Source organism: Mauremys mutica, chromosome 9, assembly GCF_020497125.1.
Source record: "Mauremys mutica isolate MM-2020 ecotype Southern chromosome 9, ASM2049712v1, whole genome shotgun sequence".
NCBI lineage: Eukaryota > Metazoa > Chordata > Testudines > Geoemydidae > Mauremys > Mauremys mutica.
Genome location: NC_059080.1, coordinates 68159815 through 68182451, shown reverse-complemented (window position 1 = coordinate 68182451; position 22637 = coordinate 68159815). Strand labels below are relative to the sequence as shown.

Here is a 22637-nt window from a genome sequence, read left to right as displayed (position 1 = left end):
AAGGAAGTGCAAGGCTTAATTTGTGAAACTCAATTTTACCTTTCTTTATTTTTGAAACTTAATGTCCAATTACAAATAAATAATTCATACAATATAAATCAGTTATGATATACACTTTTTCAGGCAGTTCATATTAACAACCAAACCAAGATGCCATTGAAAATGAGTTTGCATTAAATAACCAATTATAGTAATATACAACTGGTGATTCAATTACATTTTCAGACTGGTCTAAAGTGTACAAACTTAAAGAGAGACTTCTCCTCTTACTAGTATGGAAGACACAGATGTATACAATTTTCTTACAAGCTCAAACGAATGAATACACCACATTTATAAAAAAATGCTGCAACACAAAGTCTAAGTGGAGTTCTAATACAGAATAAAAGCTTGCGAATTTCAGCAGCATAAATATAAAAGTTTACTGCCATGGACGCTTATCCCCTGTGGCAGTTTCTGCCTAAATTTACAAACTTTGTAGGATGTTTTTAGTAGGGTTTCAATTCCATACATTTATCTTCATCCTATTTATAAAATTGACAGCATGTATCTATGTACTATATTTTTAGTTTCAATTGCACACAGCTTTTAACTTCAGCAAAATGTTTTACTGCTGAGAAGACACTGCTTCCCCTTGAGGTACAGTCAATTTTTCTGTAAACTGCAATAGTAACAGCATCAGTAAACTTGCCAGGTCTTTTCTGACCTCTAATTTTTAATTTCCTAACCACATCCAGAAAAGTTTAGTTTATTCCCTGTAAAGAACACTTGTGACATCTGGATTGAAGTGTCAGTCTAAAGTCTTGAAGCATTTCAAAAAATAACACCAGAAGATGTGTGCCAACTATTCATCTTCCAGTCCTGGTTCTTACTAGGTCATTTAGTCCTCTTTTATAATGCAACTCAAAATTCATTGCTATGTACACTTTCACATGAGGATAAGTAGCTAATGATCACTACTATCCCACTGATTCAGAATTTTAGGAATTTTAAATTGCCTCGTCAAGATGCTTCTTTTCCAGAGCCAAATTTTAGGGCCAGAATAGACTCTCAGCTCCAGTTCCCACCCCATATTCTTATTATGAGAATCTTGAAATGTGGAGACTAAATCCATTCCATCAAGTTGCTAGATATTTTTCACATAATTGGTGTCTGGTGTCACGTAGGCTGCTACCATTAGGGTTCCTGTGAACTGCCTCCCAATTGAATTGTTCCTCTGCTAAGCAGCTAGCATGGCCCATGATCACAAAATGAAAGGATGGTGGCAGCTCAAGCACCCAAGAGGTATCATTACTCGATGTACTACAATCACAAGGGACACGTGAATTTTAATTTCAGTTATGACATGGGCTCCTTTTGTGGCCCTGGTCATTTAACGTAACTTTTCTGCCTTAGAGCCTGCTCTTGAGAAGATCTGAGAACCCACAACAAGTGACTTCAACAGGAGTTGCAAATATTCAGAACCTCATAGGATCAGGCCATTTGTTCCCCCCATCTTCGAGACAGGATGATAATAATACTTACCAAAAAATGTTTTTTAGGCCCACCCAAAAATTCAAAGCCTTTTTGCTCTTTAAAATTGTTCTAGTGGTTTATTTTCACTTAGAGGAAACAAAAGCTTTATCTTTTACAAAACCAATCTGATCTCAACAAAAACTGGAACTATTTGTCTACATCAACTTAAAAGTACATCAGAAAAGAAAATTGGATTGAAAAACAGATGCAGAGTTAGATTACAGCCCAACCTTCTGGTGGAGCTGGAAGAAAAGTGAAGACTTATTTCCAAACTAATGTTAAAACATCTGTTCATTACGGTGATTTATCCAAAGTGCATTTAAGAACTTAACAGTATACTTTAAAATACTATTTCTTTCAGAATTCTTCTTCTGGATTAATCACATTTAGAATTTTATTAATATACTACAAAGTACAACCAGTGGTCTTGAGATGCTGGACATATTTTGTTAGACATATTTTGGATTACTTTTGTTTTTCTAGGATCACAAAAAAAAACATTTGCAATCTTGAGCAAAGTATATCATTTGCTTCAAATGCAGGCTCTATTTATGAACCTTATTGCTTCTTGCTGCCATTTGACAGAGTGCAAATCCATATTTTATTAAACATTTTTCTATACCTAACAGGATTATACTTTTCCTTTGAACTTGGCAGCTCATGTGCTCCCATTCTTCAATCAATCACTTTCCTACGTTTAGTCTTATCTGTATATATCTATCATGTGTTTATAACTTCCTTAACATTCAGATGATGTATAGCCTGGATTACAACAGCCTCATTACCTCATTTCTGATACAAATGCGATTTTGAACCCCTTTTAAATCTGACAATTCCATTTGACTAAATACACCAAACCTCATCAAAAGGTGCAGAGAGTTCTCCAGCACCAACAATAGTGCAAATCTATTGCAATCCAGTAAGAGCTATTAAAAATACAGCTCACTCTTCCGTTATTTAAGTGACTGAAACTAGGTATGATACATTCAGCTTTCACCAGCAAAGGGAACCTACTTGACTTTGGTCTCCTATACAACTGCACAGAGTGTCAATTTTCATATACTTCAGAATTAATTTTTTTCATCAGAGTTTGTGTGAAACCTTCTCCAAAAACTCCCAAGTTAAAGCTCTACCAATGCTAACTGCAGAAAAGGGTGGTTTTAAGTACTGCATGTCTTTTGTACAGCCAATGCTCTGTTATCAAACTATTGCATCAAGCAAGCATAAAGACCTGACTTTTTACATTGTAATTACATATACCATATGAGGAAAGACATTTCAGCAAATTAAAGCCCTTTTAATATCTGGTCCATCACAAAATTTACTGATGTATGCCTTTCCATGTTCTCATGGGACCCTGATCAGAATATTTTCTCTAAATTAATATATTAAAAAACTAATAATAAAATACATATCTGAAACCAATCTAGAGGCTCCCACTTTAGACCTAGCTAGTACCCAGAACTCTCAAAATGAAAGCTTCACAGGACTATTTATAATCAACTAACTCAAGAATTTGGTTGCAACAATTAAACAACCAAGCAGGCAAAATAAATATGACTCTTAACTGACAATACTTCAGACATTTGCCTTCAAAGAAAAAAAATATATAAACAAAAGAACGTGAAATTATTAATTTAGGGGGAGATTTTCAAAGGCACAAATGGGAGTTAGGTGCCCAATTCCAACTGGTACCTAACTGGACATTTAGGCCTTTAAGAAATTTCCCTCCAAAAGATTTGGGCTGCAGCTAGGTTTGAACATGACTATTATCAATGATTTACAAGCAACAAAACAGAAAACCTGAATTGTGCATGTAAGGCTGATGAGAAAAGAGATGATTTTTGTTGAAGTCCCAGCAAACTTTCTAAATTCATTTTACTTAACACTTAGAAGTTCTCACAAGTTTTAAACAATATAACTTCTGTACTGAATATAATGGCCTGAAGATATTTTAAACGTGAATTTCAATATTAGACAGATTATTCACAGGTGTAGTTTTTGGTGTGTTAAATAGCATCTTTTGCATTAATAAAGCCTCAAACAACATATTCTCCAGGGCTGTCTACTTATATACAGTGCTATGCCATGCTCACCTTTCTTTTTTAGATAAAAAATAAAATATTTAAGATCAACCATCAGGCACATATTTCAGGTGTATTTCACAAGTCAGAATGTCAGACTTTTTCTTTCTTAAATTTACAAAGAACAATTGCACAGCAACAAATAATCTGGTCTTCCGTCCAACAGTGATTTGAGTTATAAGCATTTTCAGATTACATAATTTCACGTCAATCACTTTTTATATTTAAATATTTATATAAAAAAGGCCCCCAGAATATCCATTTCTTACATAGCCAAGTTATCTGCCTATACATCCAAACTTTAAAAAGTTGCAAACAGAACATTATATAGGCTTTATAAATCATATTTAAAAACTTGAGGCTTCAAAATCACAGTTTCCCAAAAGAACTCAGGAAAATCCACATATTGACAGGGTAGCAGAGAATACTGGAAAGAAGGAGACAGACACAAGTTTGCTGCCTTAACATTTTACTAATCCTGACAGGTAAAGGTGTTGATGTTATCAGAAGTAACAGTTTAAACTGAAAATGAGGAATGGTGTTTTGTGTGTTGGTCTCAAGTACTGAGACATGAGATTCAAGTATTTCCTATTTGATCTGAGCTCACTGTAGCAAAGAAGCGCAGGAAAAGAATTATTTTGTTTTTCCATACATTCGATCAATGTCCACCTGGTAGTGTGATGTGAGCTCTCTGCGTTTTAATTTGAAGGCATCTGTCACCAGACCAGTCTCAGGAGTCCAAGGATCAGGGCTCAAATGAATTTTCAATGGTATTTCAAATTTCTCCAGATGAGCTGCAATAATAAAAAAATACAAGTATGAGAAAGATTTCAAACATAGATTGAGGGACTAAATCATGCTCTCACACAGAAAAGACAAGGCTAAGAGGATAAAAGTACTCCTCAAACTTTAGTTTGCAGCCACACAGAGAGATCTTTAAAGCATGTGGAGTCACAGGATCTCTGGACAATTATATTCCATCACCATGGAATATGCCCAATGTGCTTGGGCTTTTGTGCTGCTCACTGGCTTTGCAAATGCACGTACATACACATAGCAGAATGGCTCACTCAAGATCTATGCTGTCAGGCCTATTTTGTGACCCCGACACTTTGAATGTAGGAGGAGGCATGGAATTGAATTTATTTAGGCTCAAAAAAGTGCTACTTTCTGCTGTTTATTTCTGATGATATTTCTAGAAAGTTGCTGGGAGAACATGTTGAGTACAGTAGCTGATTCCCTTGCTACAATATACTCCCAAACCTGCACAGCCCCAATTATATGCTGTTTGTACAGTTGAACTTCAGTGAACTCACCGACAAGGGAAACTGAAGAAGAGGGAGAGAGGAAGAATGTAATTTACATTTTACTTTCCTTCTTTCATTGTTTTCCCACCCTTTTTGTTCTCTATGGAACACAATGGAGAGGAGTGTTTAACTATTACTCTTTAGCATGGAGGCTAAGGTTATGAAGTAATGTAAAAGTAAAGTCAATGGAACACTGCGCAAATGAAAACAAATATCAGTGTATTGCATACTGTATGCTCATTAGCTTACACAATATTTAACATGCTATATTATCTATTAAAGTTTTTGAGACAGGCAAGGAGAAAAATGGGGGTTACTTACCTGTAACTGGAAGTTCTTCAAGATTTGTAGTCCCATCTATATTCCATACATGGGTACACACACTCCCTGTGTCTGAGACCAGAGACTTCTAGCAAGTAGAGTCTGTTGGTCCACACGTGGGCAGTTTCTTGTCTTATGCTTCATATCAAGGGCATACATAGTAGTGCAGACGGACGCCTCTCCAATTAATCCTCTTACTGCGAATCCGAGAGTATCAAAAGCAGAGAAGGAGGGCAGGAAGTGGAATACAAATAGGGACCACACATCTTGAAGAACTTCCAGTTACGGGTAGAGTAACCGAGTGCTGGTCCGTATGTGTACCCCACATGTGGGTGACTGGTAAGCTGTATTAGAAGAGGAGGGTGGTGTAAGGATGCAGTCAATATAGATGTCTGTAACACTGCTGTCCCATCTGCTGCATCTGCAGAAGATGCCTGGACTAAGATGTAATCTTTGAGAAATATGGATGGAACGCCAGATTGCTGCCTTACAAATGTCCAATACAGGTACTTCTTGAAGACATGCTATGGATGTTGCCTGTGCTCTAGTAGAGCGGGTCCTCACCCTGTCTGCAGAAGGGAGATGTGCCAACTGATTACAAAGAGCAATACAGATATCAATTTAGAGAGTCCCTGAGCAGAAATGCTGGTCCCTGTGAATGCTTTGCTATAGTGACAAATAGTCTAGGAATTTTCCTCATTGGTTTCATTCTTTGCACACAGAACGCTAAAGCCCATCTGACATCAAGGGAATGAAATCTCCTTTCCTCATTAGAAGCACGAGTTTTAGTGAAGAATACAGCAAGTGAAGAGACTGCTTCACATGAAAAACTCAGAAATTATCTTAGGGGTGATTTTTGGGTGAAGGTGAAGGGAAACCTCCTTATGAAACGTAGTGCTCCCAGTTCACTCACCCTGCTGGCTGCTGTGATGGTGACAAGAAACATGACCTTCATGGAAAAAGGAGACATCAGGCATATGGCAATGGTTCAAAGGGTGGCCCAGTAAGTATCGACAGTACAAAAATAGGCACACACTTCTAGTTTTCTCCAGGGATGCTTCACCCCCGCCGCTCCACTCTGAGGCCCCACCCACACTCTGCTCTTTTCCCCAATGCCCTGCCCTCGCTCCACCTCTTCCTGCCCCCACTCCACCCCTCTCCAAGGCCCCTGACTGCCTGTCGCTCACTGCCCTCCCCCAAGCCCCTCCGTGAGCTGCCAAACAGCTGTTTGGCAGGGTCACTGAACAGCTGTTTGGCAGCATTCCCAACTAGCTCATCAGGAGCGTTGCCAAACAGCTGATTGGTGCTGAGCACCAGCTATTGTTTTTTCCGTGGGTCCTCCAGCCTCGCAGCACCCATAAAATCGGTGCCTATGGGATCAAATCTGAGGTCCTACTGCAATGTTGGCATTGCTACTGGAGGGAAGGTCCTAGTGAGACCCTTCAGAAATCTGACTATTGTCAGATGACTAAAAATGGATTAGCTCTCTATTGGAGAATAGAAGACATTGATTGCAGTGAGCTAATGAAAAGTCCTGACATCTTGAGGGTTAAGAAGGTAGTCTAAAATAGCAGGAATACCTGCTTTTTCTGAGGATAACTGGCCCTGTTGCATCCACATAGAGAAACACTTCCATTCTGCTAAATACCATTTTCTGGTGGAGTCTTTTCTGCTGTGATTGAGAATTGTCTGAATGGTCTTTGATCACAGCTATTAGAGGGGTGCTACTCACAGACTGAGGCCAAGGTACATAGGGTTCCCTCTGACCTGGATCAGACTTGTGTCTCATGGCCTTCTCTGTGAGGTCCTTCCTCAGTTGGAGCTCTCGTCTCTCACAGGTCCGAGAGGGAAGGAGCAGCAGATGCTGCACTTAGTGTAGATATCAGACTCCACAAGACAGTAAAGACAGTACTGGTGGCCATTGCTAACCAAGATGCAGGAAGGGGGCAGGAGATATAGTTCTTAAATCCTGGGAACTCTGGGAATAGTCATGGTTCCTAAGGTGGGGACAAACTAAACTACACTAACTAAACTATAAAATACTAAAAATGTTACAACTATATACAGTTATATATATATAGGTTATAAAAGATAGCTTCAGACACAGAAGATTCTGACTGAGGCCACATGTCCGTAAGAAGGAACTGGAAAAGCATCTGTCCTTACCACTCTTTATACAGTCATTATGGGGTGTAAGGGGAGCAACTGTGCAGGTGCAGACCAAGAGACATTACTTACTAGAAATATCCAGTCTCAGACACATGAAGCACATATGTACCCATGTGTGGAAATCACACAGAGACTAGCACTCTAAGAAGATTTATGTAGACTATGTCACCCACCCCTCTCACACACAAAAAGCATCCTCCAGTTAAAGTCAGGTTTTGCAGAAAACACACACACTTCATTATAGGCAGATTCTACTTTGGACGCAAATTACACATAATAAAACATCTTTTATAAATTGATATGCATATTTTGTTTCTACTGTTTTATATTTTAACAATACATTAAGCTCCACAAAGCAAATACAAATGACCTGACTGCTCACCTGAGCTAGCAGCTTCAGCTACTACCTTCAGTACCTCTTTTTCCATTTCAGCACTGGTACAGATCTCTTCCCAGGTTCCTTTAAATCCTTTCTTCCGAGCTAGCTCTGTAAGCTCCTTTTGATTTGGCACAACAAATGCAATGACATACGACTGGAAACTGAGAAGTATAAAATGTACTTTAGTATGAATTTTGTAGAGTTAACAATTACGTCATTTAAAAATAATATTAAAGTTTAAATTTTTTCTATTTAATATATATTGATTTTTAACTTTTGTTCATCTAGAATCTCACAGAATAAGTACATGGAATTGTACCTCTGCCCTTTTCTAAATAAGCAGAAGTTTGTATTACTGAATATGGTTACTTATGCCATAACAGACCCATGTAAGTAAGTATGATACTGGCAGAAAATACACAACTTAGGTATTAAATACATAGTAAACTAACTATAATGTCAAATCAGCCATTTGTAACTGTAATTTCCTTATTATGAGATCATTATGTAAATAGGCAATCCAAATTAATAAAAATAAGGCATATCGGGTTCAAATAATTCACTGAGGGGCAAATCTTAACCTGTCCTTTACAGATATGGAAAGTCCTCCTGCAAAGGAATCAGTGCAGTTCTGCTATACTAAGGTGAGGAGAAGCAGGGCTCAGCATTTGCAGGATGTGCACACCTCATGCCTAAGGAGGATACCAATTCTGGTAGGTCTCACCTGCACCTGTCACACTGGAGTACGTGGGAGTGAATCCCTCCCCGGATAGATGCACTACCCACTGTTCCCTGGGGAGGTAGAGTATAACAGCAAAGAGGTAACTGACAGGGGTATTTCTCGTTGATGCTCCAAGGACTGGTGGACCATTATAGCAGGTTTACAGACATAAATGCAGGCTGGTCTACAAGTGTCCTTGACACCAAGATCTTTTGGAACTCGGTATTATTTGAAATTAATGGGGAAATGACTGTTTGCCCCCAGGAGCACTATGGACATTAATGGTGTGGAGTTTTGTCTAGTTATTCTGGGAGACCAAACTTATCTCTTGGTGCCCTGGCTAATGACAGGCCGCTTGGACAGAAGGAAGGAACATTTTAATTATTGCCCAAGTAGTTGTACTATGGTAGTTGATTGTGCATTTGGTCATTTGACAGGCAGATGGCACGGTTTATGTAACAGATTGGAAGCAGCGGGGGAATAAAGGTCCATTATAATTGCTTGTTGTGTTTTACACAATATTTGTACGAGCAAGGGGGAAAGCCTTATAGGTGGATGGGAGACTAGAGGTGAGGAGATTTGCTCAGAGGTTCGAGCAACCAGCAAGGCATCCTACACAGAACACAAACACCAGGGGATTGCTGTTAGGGATGCCTACTGTTTGTATTATGAGTCACATACCTGAACACATTAGCCAGTGGCGTGTGTTCGGATGCAAACATTATGAGCGCTCGTGGGTGGTTGAAGTTGAATGGTCCCTATATGCTTTTGTAAAAGCTGATGAATTATTTCAGGTTTATTTAAAGGATTTTCTGTGTTTAATGCATTGATGACTCATAATGGATGTATTATGTATAAATAGTTTTATTATGAAAAAACAATAAAAACACCAAATACAAACCTTTTAATGGAACAAATGGGAAAAAATTGTATTTGGAACCCCATTTAACTAACCAATCTTCTTAAATAACCAACTGCATAAAACCCTTTAACAAGTGCAACAGTAAGAAATTTCAAATGCAACAATTTGGAGGAGGTATGCAGAAAGTTAAAGGCAAGTATACACCTTGCCCCTGGCTCTTCTCATCCACATAGGTTCTCAGGTTGAGTGCCTGGGCTCAAAATTCTCAGAGGCTTTGTAGGGCTCAAAAGAACTGGACTCCCAAGTGCAAGTGTCTCAGTCCCTCGAGGTTGGATTTGAGAGGTGAATGGGAACTGCTGGAAGCATTGCTGTGGGGATGCAGAGGTTAGGAGTTAGTGCTGTCCAGGGTCTGAAGAACATGACTGGGTCCCAAACTATGGGACTGCAGGGCCTGCTGGCCTAGCAGAAGCATGGTTTTTCCAAGATGATGTTCTGTCTCAGGATAGCATCCATGAGTTGCCTCTGAATCTCTCTGCCTTTTTCCATGCTCTCCTTCACCATGGTGATGCGGTCCTTGGCCACAGCCATCCTTTCACTGGTCACTGCGATGCTGTCCTTGCCCACTGCCACAATCTCTGGGGCAGCTGCACTTCTTTCTCCCTCCCTCATATACAGTCTCCAGCTCTCAGCCAGCCTGGTTTTCCTCTGTGTCTCTGCCATGAGTTCTGTAAACACCTTGTCTTGAGTCTTCTTTTTTCTCCCCTTCAGGTTGACCAGTCTGTCAGCAGTACACAGCTGGTCCTTGATGATCTGGCTATTGCAGGGGCTGTGGGAGGAAAGGGGGGGGGAACACTTGCTTATTGTTCATATCTCAGACAAATCATGATAGTTTTTTTTGCTATGTATATGTGACTTTACCTCCCTCAGACTCTTGCCATTCAGGGGGAACCTCAGAGATGGTAAGTGGTCTGCATGTACAGAGGAATCTGGTGCATTTGGATTTCAATCTACTGTATCTGCTTTCATGCTGCTAGGGGGGATGCGGTTGGAGCTATGATCCAGGTTTGGTTTTGCAGTTTTGTTTGTGCCCTGGAGGTGCTTCTATGGTATTGGAGGTGTAAAGGAGGGACTATGGAGGGCAAACTGGACAGTAATTCCCTCCACATCCCCTTTAAGATGTCCTCACTCTCTATTACATTATGCTGATGTGGCTGACTAGGAGGCAGAGAATGATCTTACTCAAAAAGGCAAAGGACAGTATCTTGCTGGTCAGTTATTCACCAGGATGGTCCCCGCAAAAGCACTGCAGGAGTGGAAGGTGCTGACAAGCTATACTGGGAGGCATGGGCATGTGGCTATTCCCTGTAATATGCAAAACAAAAAAATCAAGCTATTTCGCAATCTTAAGGTTTGCTATATCTCCCCTGCAGACATGGAGAAGGTGCAGAGAAGGACAGGGTCCTTCAATGATCATCAGTTACAATGTGTTTGACAGGACATTTGTACCTTAGAAGGGTGCAGTATTGTTTATGCCTTGACTGGGCAGGCAATGTGCACTTATACTTCACATAAACTACGAAAACTAACCAAATTTTTTTTATCAATCAGCTGTTAATTTTGCACAAATGAATGCTTTTGTTATTGAAATCTGCTATGGAAGGGGCTGCACCAGAGGAGAAAGAGGGACTGATTGCAATTGCACTATGCTGGCTGGATTTTGAAGCTGTAACAAACAGGATGGGGGAAGGGGGATGGGGTTTCTAGCTCATATCTGCCAACAATAATAATAAATAATAAATTATAAACATAGATACTTACGTGCTGAAGTTCCCTGTACGGGATATGACTCTTCAGGCCTGGCCTGGGTTTGTGTCTGGGATTCTGGCTCAGTCGATGCAGGGCACGAACAAGGGTCTGTTGTAGCAGGGCATGACTGGGGCTGGCTTTCCAGCAGGACATAGTCAGGCTCCGGAGTCACAGGCTCTCAGGGGGCAGCTCCCCTTTGGCATCCTCCTGCTCATCCGCTGATGGGTCTAGTCAGTCATCCTCAGTGCGGGGGGGGGAGTGCAGGCAACATTCTCAGAATAATGCCTGGAATGGGTTGTACTATAAATTGGGTAGAATCCTGTCTAGTTCATCAAAAATGGAGAGGTCATATGCCCCCTGCCAGACTGTCTCCTTTTATCTCTCATTTCAATGTTTCTCCTGAGCTTTTGGCTTCTTATCTGGCACTTAGCAGCGTCCTAGTCACAACCCCTCTCAGACATCTGCTTTGCAATGTCCACAGAAAGGTCCTTATGCCTGTGGCTAGCCACAAGAGTTTTCTGAACTGACACTTCTCCCCCAGTGGTGAGGAGATCCAGGGTCTCAACATGGCTCCAAACAGTTGTATGAAGCATGTTGTGGGGCTTCTCGTGTGCTAGCATGTTTGTATCACCAGAATAATGATACTCTGGAATATAGGAGCAACTGGCCAAAATCTGGCTCTGCTCCACCCTTTAAAGAGGGGAAGGATCATCCTGGAAACTCAACACCAGGGCAGGGAGGACACACGAGTAAATGAACAGGTCAGTAACGGTTGACCTGAAAAGCACTGTGGGATAGCCATTGGAAGCACACAATAAGGTGGACAGAAACTGCAAGCACACAAACAAAAGACCAAACTAATTCAATTAGGAGCAAACCTAATCTACTTGCAGGAAGATTCCAGAGTTCCCAGGAAATGTGGAGTTAAGAATGCAGTGACGAGTTGCATTCTGCATACACAGGAATTTTCAAACCAGATTAACTAGATTTGATCCAGTTTAAAAACCCAATGTAGTCAAGCCCTCAGTGAGTTGCAACAACTTTAGTAGTTGAAGAGAGGTTTTCCACTGCTGCCCCAATGTCTAATGGTGGATGGGTCAGGTGGGCTCTCCCTTCACTCTTGCAGAGATCCTCAATATATTCAGTTACTTGCAGCAGATATATGAAACCAGATTTGGCTACAAATGTATTAATTTGGTCATGCACAAATACTTGTATATCAATAAGAGATAGCTAACGCTTAATCTTTTCAAGTTTTAGATATGGTTATACCTGGAGGTGAGTGCAAAACTTCAAACACAAAAAAACCAAAACAAACCAACAAAAAAATAAGGTGCCCTTGAAAAACTTCTACCGTTAAAAAATTTGTGCTGGTTTATATTTCATATCAAATCTCTTTCAAATGGGCAAAAAACTTGCAAGTTGGCAAAAATGTTTTATGTGCAACTACTGTAGTTTAAATATTAGAAAACATTGACCCCAAAGTCTTGGAAACATCAGCTCTCTTACCTGCTTGCATATGCACAAATATTATCTACCAGTGGCAGATTCTTCAAAGCTGCTTCAACTTTGCCAAGAGAGACGTATTCTCCAGCCTGGAGTTTTACAAGATCTTTCTTACGATCTATGGATAAAGGGAAAAATTAAATAAATGTTATTTGCAAAATGAAAACACCAAGGGCTTGCTTATACCTATCGCTGAGATCTAAGCGTATAAGTGCAACAGACATGTTTCTGTGTATTTTAAATTGGATAAATTTATGGCCAAGTTCCAGTTTTTGGTACTGCACAGATTTACAAAAAGCAATCTGCCCAGATTATCAGATGTGTCCTTCTACCAACTGTGATCCATCTTTTAAACTGCACAAAAACCTTTCCCCAATGAAATATGTTTATGTTTACTATATGTTTTATTCCAACTGGAGCTTCTAGTTATATGGTATCCTTATCAGATATAACAATATCTATCAGCAGTGTAAGCAAATATAACTAGACCATAATTAGAATTAAGTGAAAAACACTGTTTGGCTGAAAGAGAAGGTTACTCATTCTGTGCAGTAACTGAGGTCTTTGAGATGGTTGTCCCTGGGGGTGCTCCACTTTAGGTGAATCTGTGCCCCTGCGCTTGTAATTGGAGATTTTTAGTAGCAGTGCCTGGTTGGGTCACACATGCACTGTCCCCGTCCCACACCACCTCTGGCAGTTACATAGTGCTGTGCGACCAGCCCCCTCCTTGGTTCCCTCTCTACCACAGATTCTCTAGCAGGAAAACTTCAAAGTAGAGGGAAGAGAGAAAGGGTAGTGGAGTCCTGGTACCTCAGAGGTGTATGGTCTCAGTGTGGTCGTTACCGATGGGGTCTGATAGGTTGGAGAGCATCTCTTTTTGACAAATTCCCGAGGAGAGGAGGTCGGAGCCTGTTTCTTTGTCACCTTTTTGGCAAAGTGGTCCTTCCTCTGACAGGGTAGCAGGGTTGGGGACTGGTGTCCGGGGGGAGGGGGGCGGGGAGGGGTCCATGATCCCTGAATGGATGCCAAGTGCAGAGACTTCTCCTCATGACACCGAGATTGAGGACCGGCAAGTGAGGAAACATTTAAAACCTGGGGAGCCGGGCATGTCCCTTAGAATAGGGTTTCTCCCGTGAGGAAGGGTAATTATACTATACTAAGGGGTATCCTAATAACTTAGGAATTTAAGTTTTAGTTAAGAGAATTTTTTTTAAGAATAAAAGGGGAAGAGATAGTAGTTAGTTTAGTTTACTACCCTAATTAACTAGTATTCTAAAGTAAAGCTAGGCTAAAGATAAATCTCAGAAGTGCTGCGAAATGCTCCGTCTCAAGCCGAGGGAGGTAAAGAAGGAACTGGGGCGGGGGGTCACATAGCACTATGTAACCGCCAGGAGCAGAACAGGACAGGGACAATGCATGTGCGATCCAACCAGGCACTGCTACTAAAAATTTCTGATTACAAGCACAGGGGTGTAGATTCACCTAAAGTGGAGCACCCACAGGGACACTCTTCAAAGAACTATATGTTTCAAGCTGCTTGGCTTCTATACATATGACCAGAAACATATGCAGGGAATGCACATTTTGTGGTATTTTATTATTTATTCTTGTAATTTATATTTTAACAGTTCATCTGTTGCTCAAGGCACAATAATTAGAGAGACATTTCTCGGGTCTGCCTGAGGTCTCATTAATACAGGACCCAAGTGGGGAGGACAGTAAAGTGCCCCCACAATCCTGTGTGTGGTAAGGGGTTGATTCAGTACAAGTGATTGGTACAAGTGAGAACAACTTGAAGGCTGTTCTATCTTGCACCAGCTGTAATGGCTTCCAACGGGCTGCTGGAGCAGATAGGAATTGCCAAGTACAATGGCACTTTGGCCAAACCCCCTTTCCCTGGTCATACCATAACATGCTCTCTGGGGCAGCCAAGTAAGCTAGTTTTTCAGCTATACTGTCCTGAAAGACCACTGCAAAGGGACCTAGGACTTGGCCCATACCGCAAAACAAATGAAGTCAACAGCAACAGTCCTCATTTTACTCTTAAACAAGTGCTCTGATTTTCAAGATTACTGAGCACCCAGATGCTCCCACTAACTTCGCTGGGTGTGCTTCACATTCATGAAAGTCATGCCACTATTTGGGTGCCTAAATATGCCCTTAGGAGCCTAACTTTAGGCACTTGTTTAAAAAACGTGTTGCCTGCATGTATTCCTCTTACATTGTCTGTAGAGGACTCCAATTAATACCAAGACAAAGAAACACACCATAGAATTACTGACAGCATAATACCAATACAACCTCCCCCACCCACACCCCTCATCAAAAAACAACAAAACACAAACAAAAATCTCTAAAACTTAATACAATAGTTTAAATAGCTCATATATCTTGATTTAGGAAAGTAGAGTCCTCTGTTGATGCACTCAATATCACTAAATGTAGCTAAATCTACATTAATATTCTAAAAGAGGGAGAACAGTTGTAGTTTAAAATATGAACTGGAGCTTAAGGTTGAGGGATAAACATATTCCTTGGATACATGGAACAGCATGAGCCCAAATGCCAAGTAGTCCAGCACTTGAGAATTGTAGGTAACAACAAAACTGTAAAGCAGTTCAAGTATGTTGTTTACCTGAACTGTGTCAATTGATATAAGTAAATTAATCAAATTCCTTCAGTAACTCACCAATTATTTTTAGACATCCATCTGCATGGAACTCCCCAATGTCTCCAGTATGGAGCCACCTCTGTCCATTCTCATCCACAGTGAAATCTTTTTTGGTTCGTTCTTCGTTTTTGTAGTAGCCCATGGTCACATTTTGGCCTCCAATAAGAATCTCACCTCTAGGATATGGTTTATCAGTATTATAATATCCACCTGAAAACAGAGACAATTATTTTCTAAACATGATGTTGATTTAAAAAACTGAAGTTAAACAAAAAAACCTACAAAACAGAAACCATTCCAAGCAAATCTATACAGTTTTCAATGGATTAATGTGTTTGGTTTTTTATTCAAATTAGGTTTTATAGAGCAGGTCATTAGTTTAGATTAGAATCATTACTTTTGGAGGTATCTTTTTTTACAATACATTTCTGAATAATTTAACGAGAGTATAAGTGTATCCAAACCACTTTTAGCATCTAGTTAGAGAGGTAGGTAGGCACTGTTCATTAATAGTGAAATTCCTGTGTGTGCAGAGGGCCAACTCAAGGCATATGTATCATCTCAGCCCCATTCAGGGGACTTAAGTTAGACATAAGCCTTACACTGGCCCAAAACAAAGAGTGAATTTCATTCAATGTTGTGAGAAAAAAGCTCAAGCAGCTCCACTATCCAAATCAGAAGAGACTGTGAAGGGAGGCAAAGGACTGAAAGAGGTACTTTAAACATCTAATTAGACCCATTAGATTGGGCATCTAACTTAATAGGCTTCCATTTCACTGGCCATTGCTTGCTTGCTTTCTCTTATTACATTAATGCTAGTAAACTGCACTATGCCTTTTGTGAAATTTTCTAACATCTAACGAGAAGAGAAAATATGCACTTGTAGTTTAGCTTGAACTGTAGTGAATCCAATACCCCTGGTTTGGCACATACAGAGTGTTGTCTCTCATTCCAGTGTGTTAACATTAAATAATTCTCGAGATACAAGGGTACATGCATGCACACACACAAACACACAAGATGTATGTTCATATATCATGTGACTAACAAAAAGAAAAATAGTATAGTAGATTATTATTATTTATATCATCCTATTGCCTAGGAGTTCCAGTCATGGACCAGCATCCCATTGTGCTAGGCACTGTACAAACACAAGCTGTAAATCAGAACTTTTTAAAAATATTGTGTGTGTGCTAATAACCAAATCTATAAATATTCATAAAACTTTACATCAGCTTAGGAGCTGATTTTTTTTAAATCAAACTTGTGTGCAACAAGGTAGAAAACAAACAAACATTCATCTACCAAACTATTATTGAAACACAGTAGGTTTCCTTTCATCCTGAAACAACAAAAATAGACTAATTCCATGGTTTTATTATACTAACCATCACCTATTTAAGCAAATATCAATAATTGTCTATTGTCTACATTGTCTATTGTCTATTTAAACACTCCATTTCCTCTTCAGTAAATAACACATGCACTGTACTTCTTGACGCAGATTTTTTCTCAATCCTGCTTGAGCAAACTCTGTAAGGGAGCTTGGTTGCAGCTCATTGATCCTGTGCCACCCAGGGAACAGCTTTAACTTACACAGTGGAGGATTGGACATAGTGCAGCCAAATAAATAAATACTGACATAAGGTTCTTACATGCATTTGAGTCTCATTACATAAGAATTTTCTTACCTTCTTTCCAGTTCATTAATTTGATTTCACAGCAAACCAAAGGTGCCCCTACTCTCCCTGTAGTGTAGTCCCAAACTAAAATTAAAAATAAATTAATTTTCAATTAAAAATGGGCAAGTAGTCATTAGAAATAAATTTTATTTATCAAAACTGAACAACACAGCTTTCAAAATGTGCAATTAACATACAAGCATACTGATTAGGACCTTGGTCCTGCAATGGGGGAGCAAGGTGAAAAGCTCAAATTAAGTCAATATGGCTCTGGGTAGTCACAGCAGTCCACCCTCATGAATCACATTACAGGACCAGGGCCTACACCTGTAAATGGATGCTTGTGTGCCTGCTGATTAAGTCAACAATAAATAATAAAATTTCACAATAATTTATCAATATTGAATTTATTTTCTGAACTACCTTTGAACAGACACGAGATCCCAAGATGGGAATCCCCACTGCCAAATGATGCTCTGTACCATGTAGTTCCCACTTGTGAACTTTGCTCCCCCTTGTTTGTTGATATACACCTCTAACCCGATAGAACGCTGTCCTCGGGAGCCAAAATATCTTACTGTGTTATAGGGGAAACCACGTTATATTGAACTTGCTTTGATCCGCTGGAGTGCTGCTTTACCACGTTAAATCCGAATTCATGTTATATCGGGTCGTGTTATATTGGGGTAGAGGTGTAGTAAAGTCTTGTCATATTATCCAACAGGACTTGAACATGCAAGGTCTGAATAAAACCTTTGTACAAGCTTGTGCACTGCACACAGCTCCAGAAGGTTTATGTGCAGCTGGGATTTTTGTTGGGTCCAGGTACCCTGTCCAACATATTTGCACGGATGGGAGGGGTCTGTAGTCAATCTTTCTGAGGGAAAGGAAAGCCCCATGTACAGTTTTCCTTTTTTCACACCAAGAGAGAGAACACAGAACTCTCGGGGTGTGAGGGGGGGAGAGCAAGATCAGTTTGTCTGGACTGTGTTTGTTTGGCACTGTCCATAATCAAGCCTGTAGACATCGAAGTCCAAGTCTCACGAAGAGTGTTATATACATACACAAGGCAGTTGGGACAGGTTCAAACTGTTGTCTGAGGGCTCAGTCAAAGCTGAGTGATGATGTCCTTTGTAGCTTGGAATCTGTCCTAGGGTAGGTATGCTTTGGCTCTGATTGAATCTAGGGTTGCTCCAATAAAGTCTATAGTTTGTGTGGAAGCTAAAATGTACTTTTTTATGTTTACCTGGAGTCCTGAGGAGTGTAGGAATCTGAGTAGGATCAAAGTTGTCATCCAGAATTTACATGGTGTTCCCATGAACAACCTGTTGACACTGCTCTGTGCTGGCCACCATTTTAAGGAGTTGATCACCTGCACTGGAACCCTCAGCTAATCTTTCATGAGTTCCAGGGAGTGGACGCATATTTTTTAAACGAAGCCTAGAATGCACGTGATATGTGATTGCATCCATGGAGTGATCCCTATGCACAATACTAGGAGGCCTAGCAGTTGAAGGTTCAGTGCAATAGCATGCCTTTTGAAGTTCCAAAACAACACAAGGAGGTTTTGAATTTTCTGGAACCTTTTAAAGATAGACACCTCGACAGCAAAAATATATCTATGTCCCTTCCCAAGTGAGTTATTTGGGGGAACAGAATCAAGCTTTTCTTGATATTGATAATAAAGCCATGCACCTGAAGGAGATTCAAGGTCAGGGATGTCTATGGGCTATTGTTGGGGATAAGAGCTCTGATTAATGTCATCCAAGAAGGAATATAGGTGGATTCCTTGTGACCTGAGTCTGAATATGATTACCACCACCATCACTGTAAAGACAAAGGGGGCTGCAGACAAAAAGAGTTCCAACACCTGGCTAAAAAACTGGCCCGGGGGTTTGAGGGACTTGGGGGGGGGGGAAGAAACAGGGGCTGGGCGGGAGATAACTGCTCTCCACTACCCCAAATCTGACCCAAAAACCCCTTAGGTATATGTGAAAGCAGAGCTGTAAAAATTGCTGTCCGCACACTGCAACATAGGCAGAGAACCTGGAAGCAAGCAGGGGCTGAAAGGGCATGACCAGATCATGTGGCTCCAACTCTGATCTGCCTGCGTAGCTTGCAGAGAGGGAAGAGTAGCCCTGATGTCAAGAATTGTGGGAGATGCTGGGTAGCAGAAAAGGCGGCTTTTATACTGATGTGTAGTACTGTCAATATTAGAAGTCTTTTTACATCTCGCCTGTTTGATGGTACCAGTGAGTTTTGAACTGATGCTCAGGGCAAGATACAACAGTACTGGCACAGAATCTCACCCAACTTAAAGGGTGCTGCAGAGGAAGTCATCTATTTGGAAGGTAAGCTTGAGTGAGATTTCTCACATTTCTTGTGAGAAAGTTCTCTCTCTTACCCTCCTCGGGTCTCTGCTTGGTAGGATAGTTCACTCTGCTCAGATTATCCTTGAATTCAGAGACCACCATGCTCAGAGGGACACTTCTTGGTGCTGCTGCCTGATGTACTGGGGGGAGAGGGGGGGAAGGGCAGCAGTGGTGGTGTGCGTGACAGGCCAGAATCAGACCGGGGCCTCATCACGTGAACCCTTTGTAACTTTTTAAGCCTGTACGCACGGACTTGACAAGTTTGTCTGGGAACGGTCCAGCAGATGTTGCACACAGAGGGAAAAGACCGTTACTCACCGTAGTAACTGTTGTTCTTCGAGATGTGTTGCTCCTATCCATTCCATGTAGGTGTGCGCGCCGTGCGTGCACGGCTCTTCGGAACATTTTTACCCTAGCAACTCCGGCGGGCCGGCTGGGCGCCCCCTGGAGTAGCGCCGCCATGGCGCTGGATATATACCCCAGCCGGCCCGTCCGCTCCTCAGTTCCTTTTTGCCGGCTACTCCGACAGTGGGGAAGGAGGGCGGGTCTGGAATGGATAGGAGCAACACATCTTGAAGAACAACAGTTACTACGGTGAGTAACCGTCTTTTCTTCTTCTTCGAGTGATTGCTCCTATGCATTCCATGTAGGTGATTCCCAAGCCTTACCTAGGCAGTGGGGTCGGAGCGAGACGTGGCAGAGTGTAAGACTGCGGAGCCGAAGGCTGCATCGTCTCTGGATTGCTGCACCAACGCGTAGTGGGAAGCGAAGGTGTGTACAGAAGACCAGGTGGCTGCTCTACAGATGTCCTGGATGGGAACATGGGTCAGGTGAGGCGGCATGGTGGCACGCGAGCAAGCTCGTAGCATGTCCGGATACATGCCGTCACCCAGGAGGAAATCCGCTGCGAGGAGACCGGCTCGCCTTTCATGCGATCAGCAACCGCGACAAATAGCTGTGGCGAACGCCGGAAGGGCTTCGTCCGCTCGATATAAAAAGCGAGGGCTCTGCGGACGTCGAGGGTGTGAAGCTGTTGCTCACGAGGTGAGGCGTGCGGCTTCGGAAAGAAGACCGGAAGGAAGATCTCTTGATTGAGGTGAAAGGCCGACACCACCTTAGGGAGGAAGGCCGGGTGTGGTCGAAGCTGCACCTTGTCTCCGTGGAAGACGGTGTATGGTGGACTAACCGTTAGGGCACGGAGCTCAGAAACTCGTCTTGCTGATGTAATCGCGACGAGGAAGGCCGTCTTCCAGGAGAGAAAGATTAGAGAGCACGTGGCCAGGGGCTCAAAGGGCGGTCCCATAAGCTTGGCCAGAACGAGGTTTAAATCCCAGGTCGGGGTAGGACGCCGTATCGGCGGGTACAAGCGGTCCAGGCCTTTAAGGAAGCGGGAAACCATCTGGTTGGAGAAGATGGACCGACCTCCCATGGATGGACGAAAGGCGGACACGGCTGCCAGGTGCACCTTCAAGGAGGAGACCGCGAATCCTTGTTCTTTAAGGTACCAGAGGTAGTCCAGGATTGTAGGGATAGGGACTAGGAAGGGATTAAGGCCGCGCTGATCGCACCAGAGCGCAAAACGCTTCCATTTCGCGAGGTAGGTGGAGCGAGTGGAAGGCTTCCTGCTTTCAAGTAGGACTTGCTGTACTGCCGCCGAACAGTCCCTCTCCATGCAGGTCAACCATGCAGGTACCAAGATGTAAGATGGAGGGACTGTAGGTTCGGGTGGCGGAGTCTGCTGAAGTCCTGCGTGATGAGGTCCGGCCATAACGGAAGGGGAATGGGATCCCAAACGGAGAGCTCGAGCAGTGCTGCCTCGGCCAGGCCGGAGCGACGAGTATTAGGTGGGCCCTGTCCCTCCGAAGCTTGAGTAGCACCCGGTGTATGAGCGGGAACGGAGGGAAGGCGTAGAGGAGGTGACCCGTCCAGGAGCAGAGGAATGCGTCTGACAGGGAGCCTGGAGAGCGACCCTGGTACGAACAAAACAGGTGGCACTTCCTGTTCTCCTTGGAGGCAAACAGGTCTATCCGGGGAAAAACCCCCACCTCCGGAAAATTGTGTGCACCACATTTGGGCGAAGAGACCACTCGTGGGAGAGGAACGACCTGCTGAGATGGTCGGCCAGCGTGTTCTGCACTCCTGGAAGAAAGGACGCTTCCAGGCAAATCGAGTGGGTCACGCAGAAGTCCCACAGGGGCATCGCTTCCTTGCAGAGCAGGGAGGAGCGGGCTCCACCCTGCCTGTTCACATAGAACATCGCCGTCGTGTTGTCCGTGAACACCGCCACGCAGCGGCCTTGCAGACAGGCGCGGAAGGTGAGACACGCCAAGCGGATCGCTCGCAGCTCCCGGACGTTGATGTGGAGGGAGAGCTCTTGGGGCGACCAGAGACCCTGGGTGTGAAGGTTGCCCAGGTGAGCCCCCCATCCCAACGCCGAGGCATCCATGGTCAGGGTGACGGATGGGCGAGGAGGGCGGAACGGGACTCCTGCACACACGACCTCTGGGTCCAGCCACCAGCTGAGCGAATCAAGGGTTGATTTCGAGACTGTGACCACCATGTCTATGGGGTCGCGATGCGGGCAGTACACCAACGCTAGCCAAGATTGAAATGGGCGAAGGCGCAGCCTGGCGTGCGTGGTCACGAATGTGCAGGATGCCATGTGGCCCAGGAGGCGTAGGCAGGACCAAACCGTTGTCGTGGGAAAGGTGTGTAGGTCCCGGATGATGGAGACCATTGTCTGGTGCCGAGGTCGAGGGAGGCAGGCCCTGGCCAAACTGGAGTCGAGGACCGCTCCGATGAACTCCACTCGTTGTGATGGAGTTAAAGTGGACTTCTCGGCATTGATGAGAAGGCCCGGGAACCGAAACAGGGATAGTATTTTGGTCATTTGATCCACTACCAGTTGTTGGGATGTCCTGCGAACTAGCCAGTCGTCGAGATACGGGTATACGTGTATGCGACGACGGCAAAGGGCTGCGGCAACCACTGCCATGCACTTGGTAAAGACCCTCGGCGAGGTGGACAGGCCGAAGGGTAGCACCGCAAACTGGTAGTGTGCGCTGTTGACCACGAAGCGCAGGTAGCGTCGAGGGGGAGGGTAAATCGCGATATGGAAGTACGCGTCCTTCATATCGAGGGCGGCAAACCAGTCTCCCGGATCCAGGGAGGGAATGATGGTCCCCAGGGTGACCATGTGAAACTTGAGCTTGAGCAGGTACCTGTTGAGCTCCCGGAGGTCT

At 42.9% G+C, this 22637-nt stretch overlaps 1 protein-coding gene across 5 annotated transcripts in view; it reads right to left on the bottom strand.

Annotated features, from left to right (window-relative positions):
• Nucleotides 1-15: 15 nt before the first annotated feature.
• ACSL3 (acyl-CoA synthetase long chain family member 3) overlaps nt 16-22637 on the bottom strand; it is a 105626-nt gene continuing 83004 nt past the window's right edge. For 4 of the 5 annotated variants that reach the window (XM_045030528.1, XM_045030529.1, XM_045030527.1 and 1 more), the window contains exons 12-15: nt 17033-17107; nt 15360-15551; nt 12674-12788; nt 9555-10184 (exon numbers count right to left, since the gene is read on the bottom strand). In XM_045030528.1, coding sequence (XP_044886463.1) covers nt 9818-10184; nt 12674-12788; nt 15360-15551; nt 17033-17107 — 749 coding nt within the window. In that variant the 3' untranslated portion in view covers nt 9555-9817. Of the gene's footprint in view, nt 4394-7778; nt 7937-9554; nt 10185-12673; nt 12789-15359; nt 15552-17032; nt 17108-22637 lie in introns of those variants that run through there. The other variant, XM_045030530.1, reaches the window with a different exon arrangement.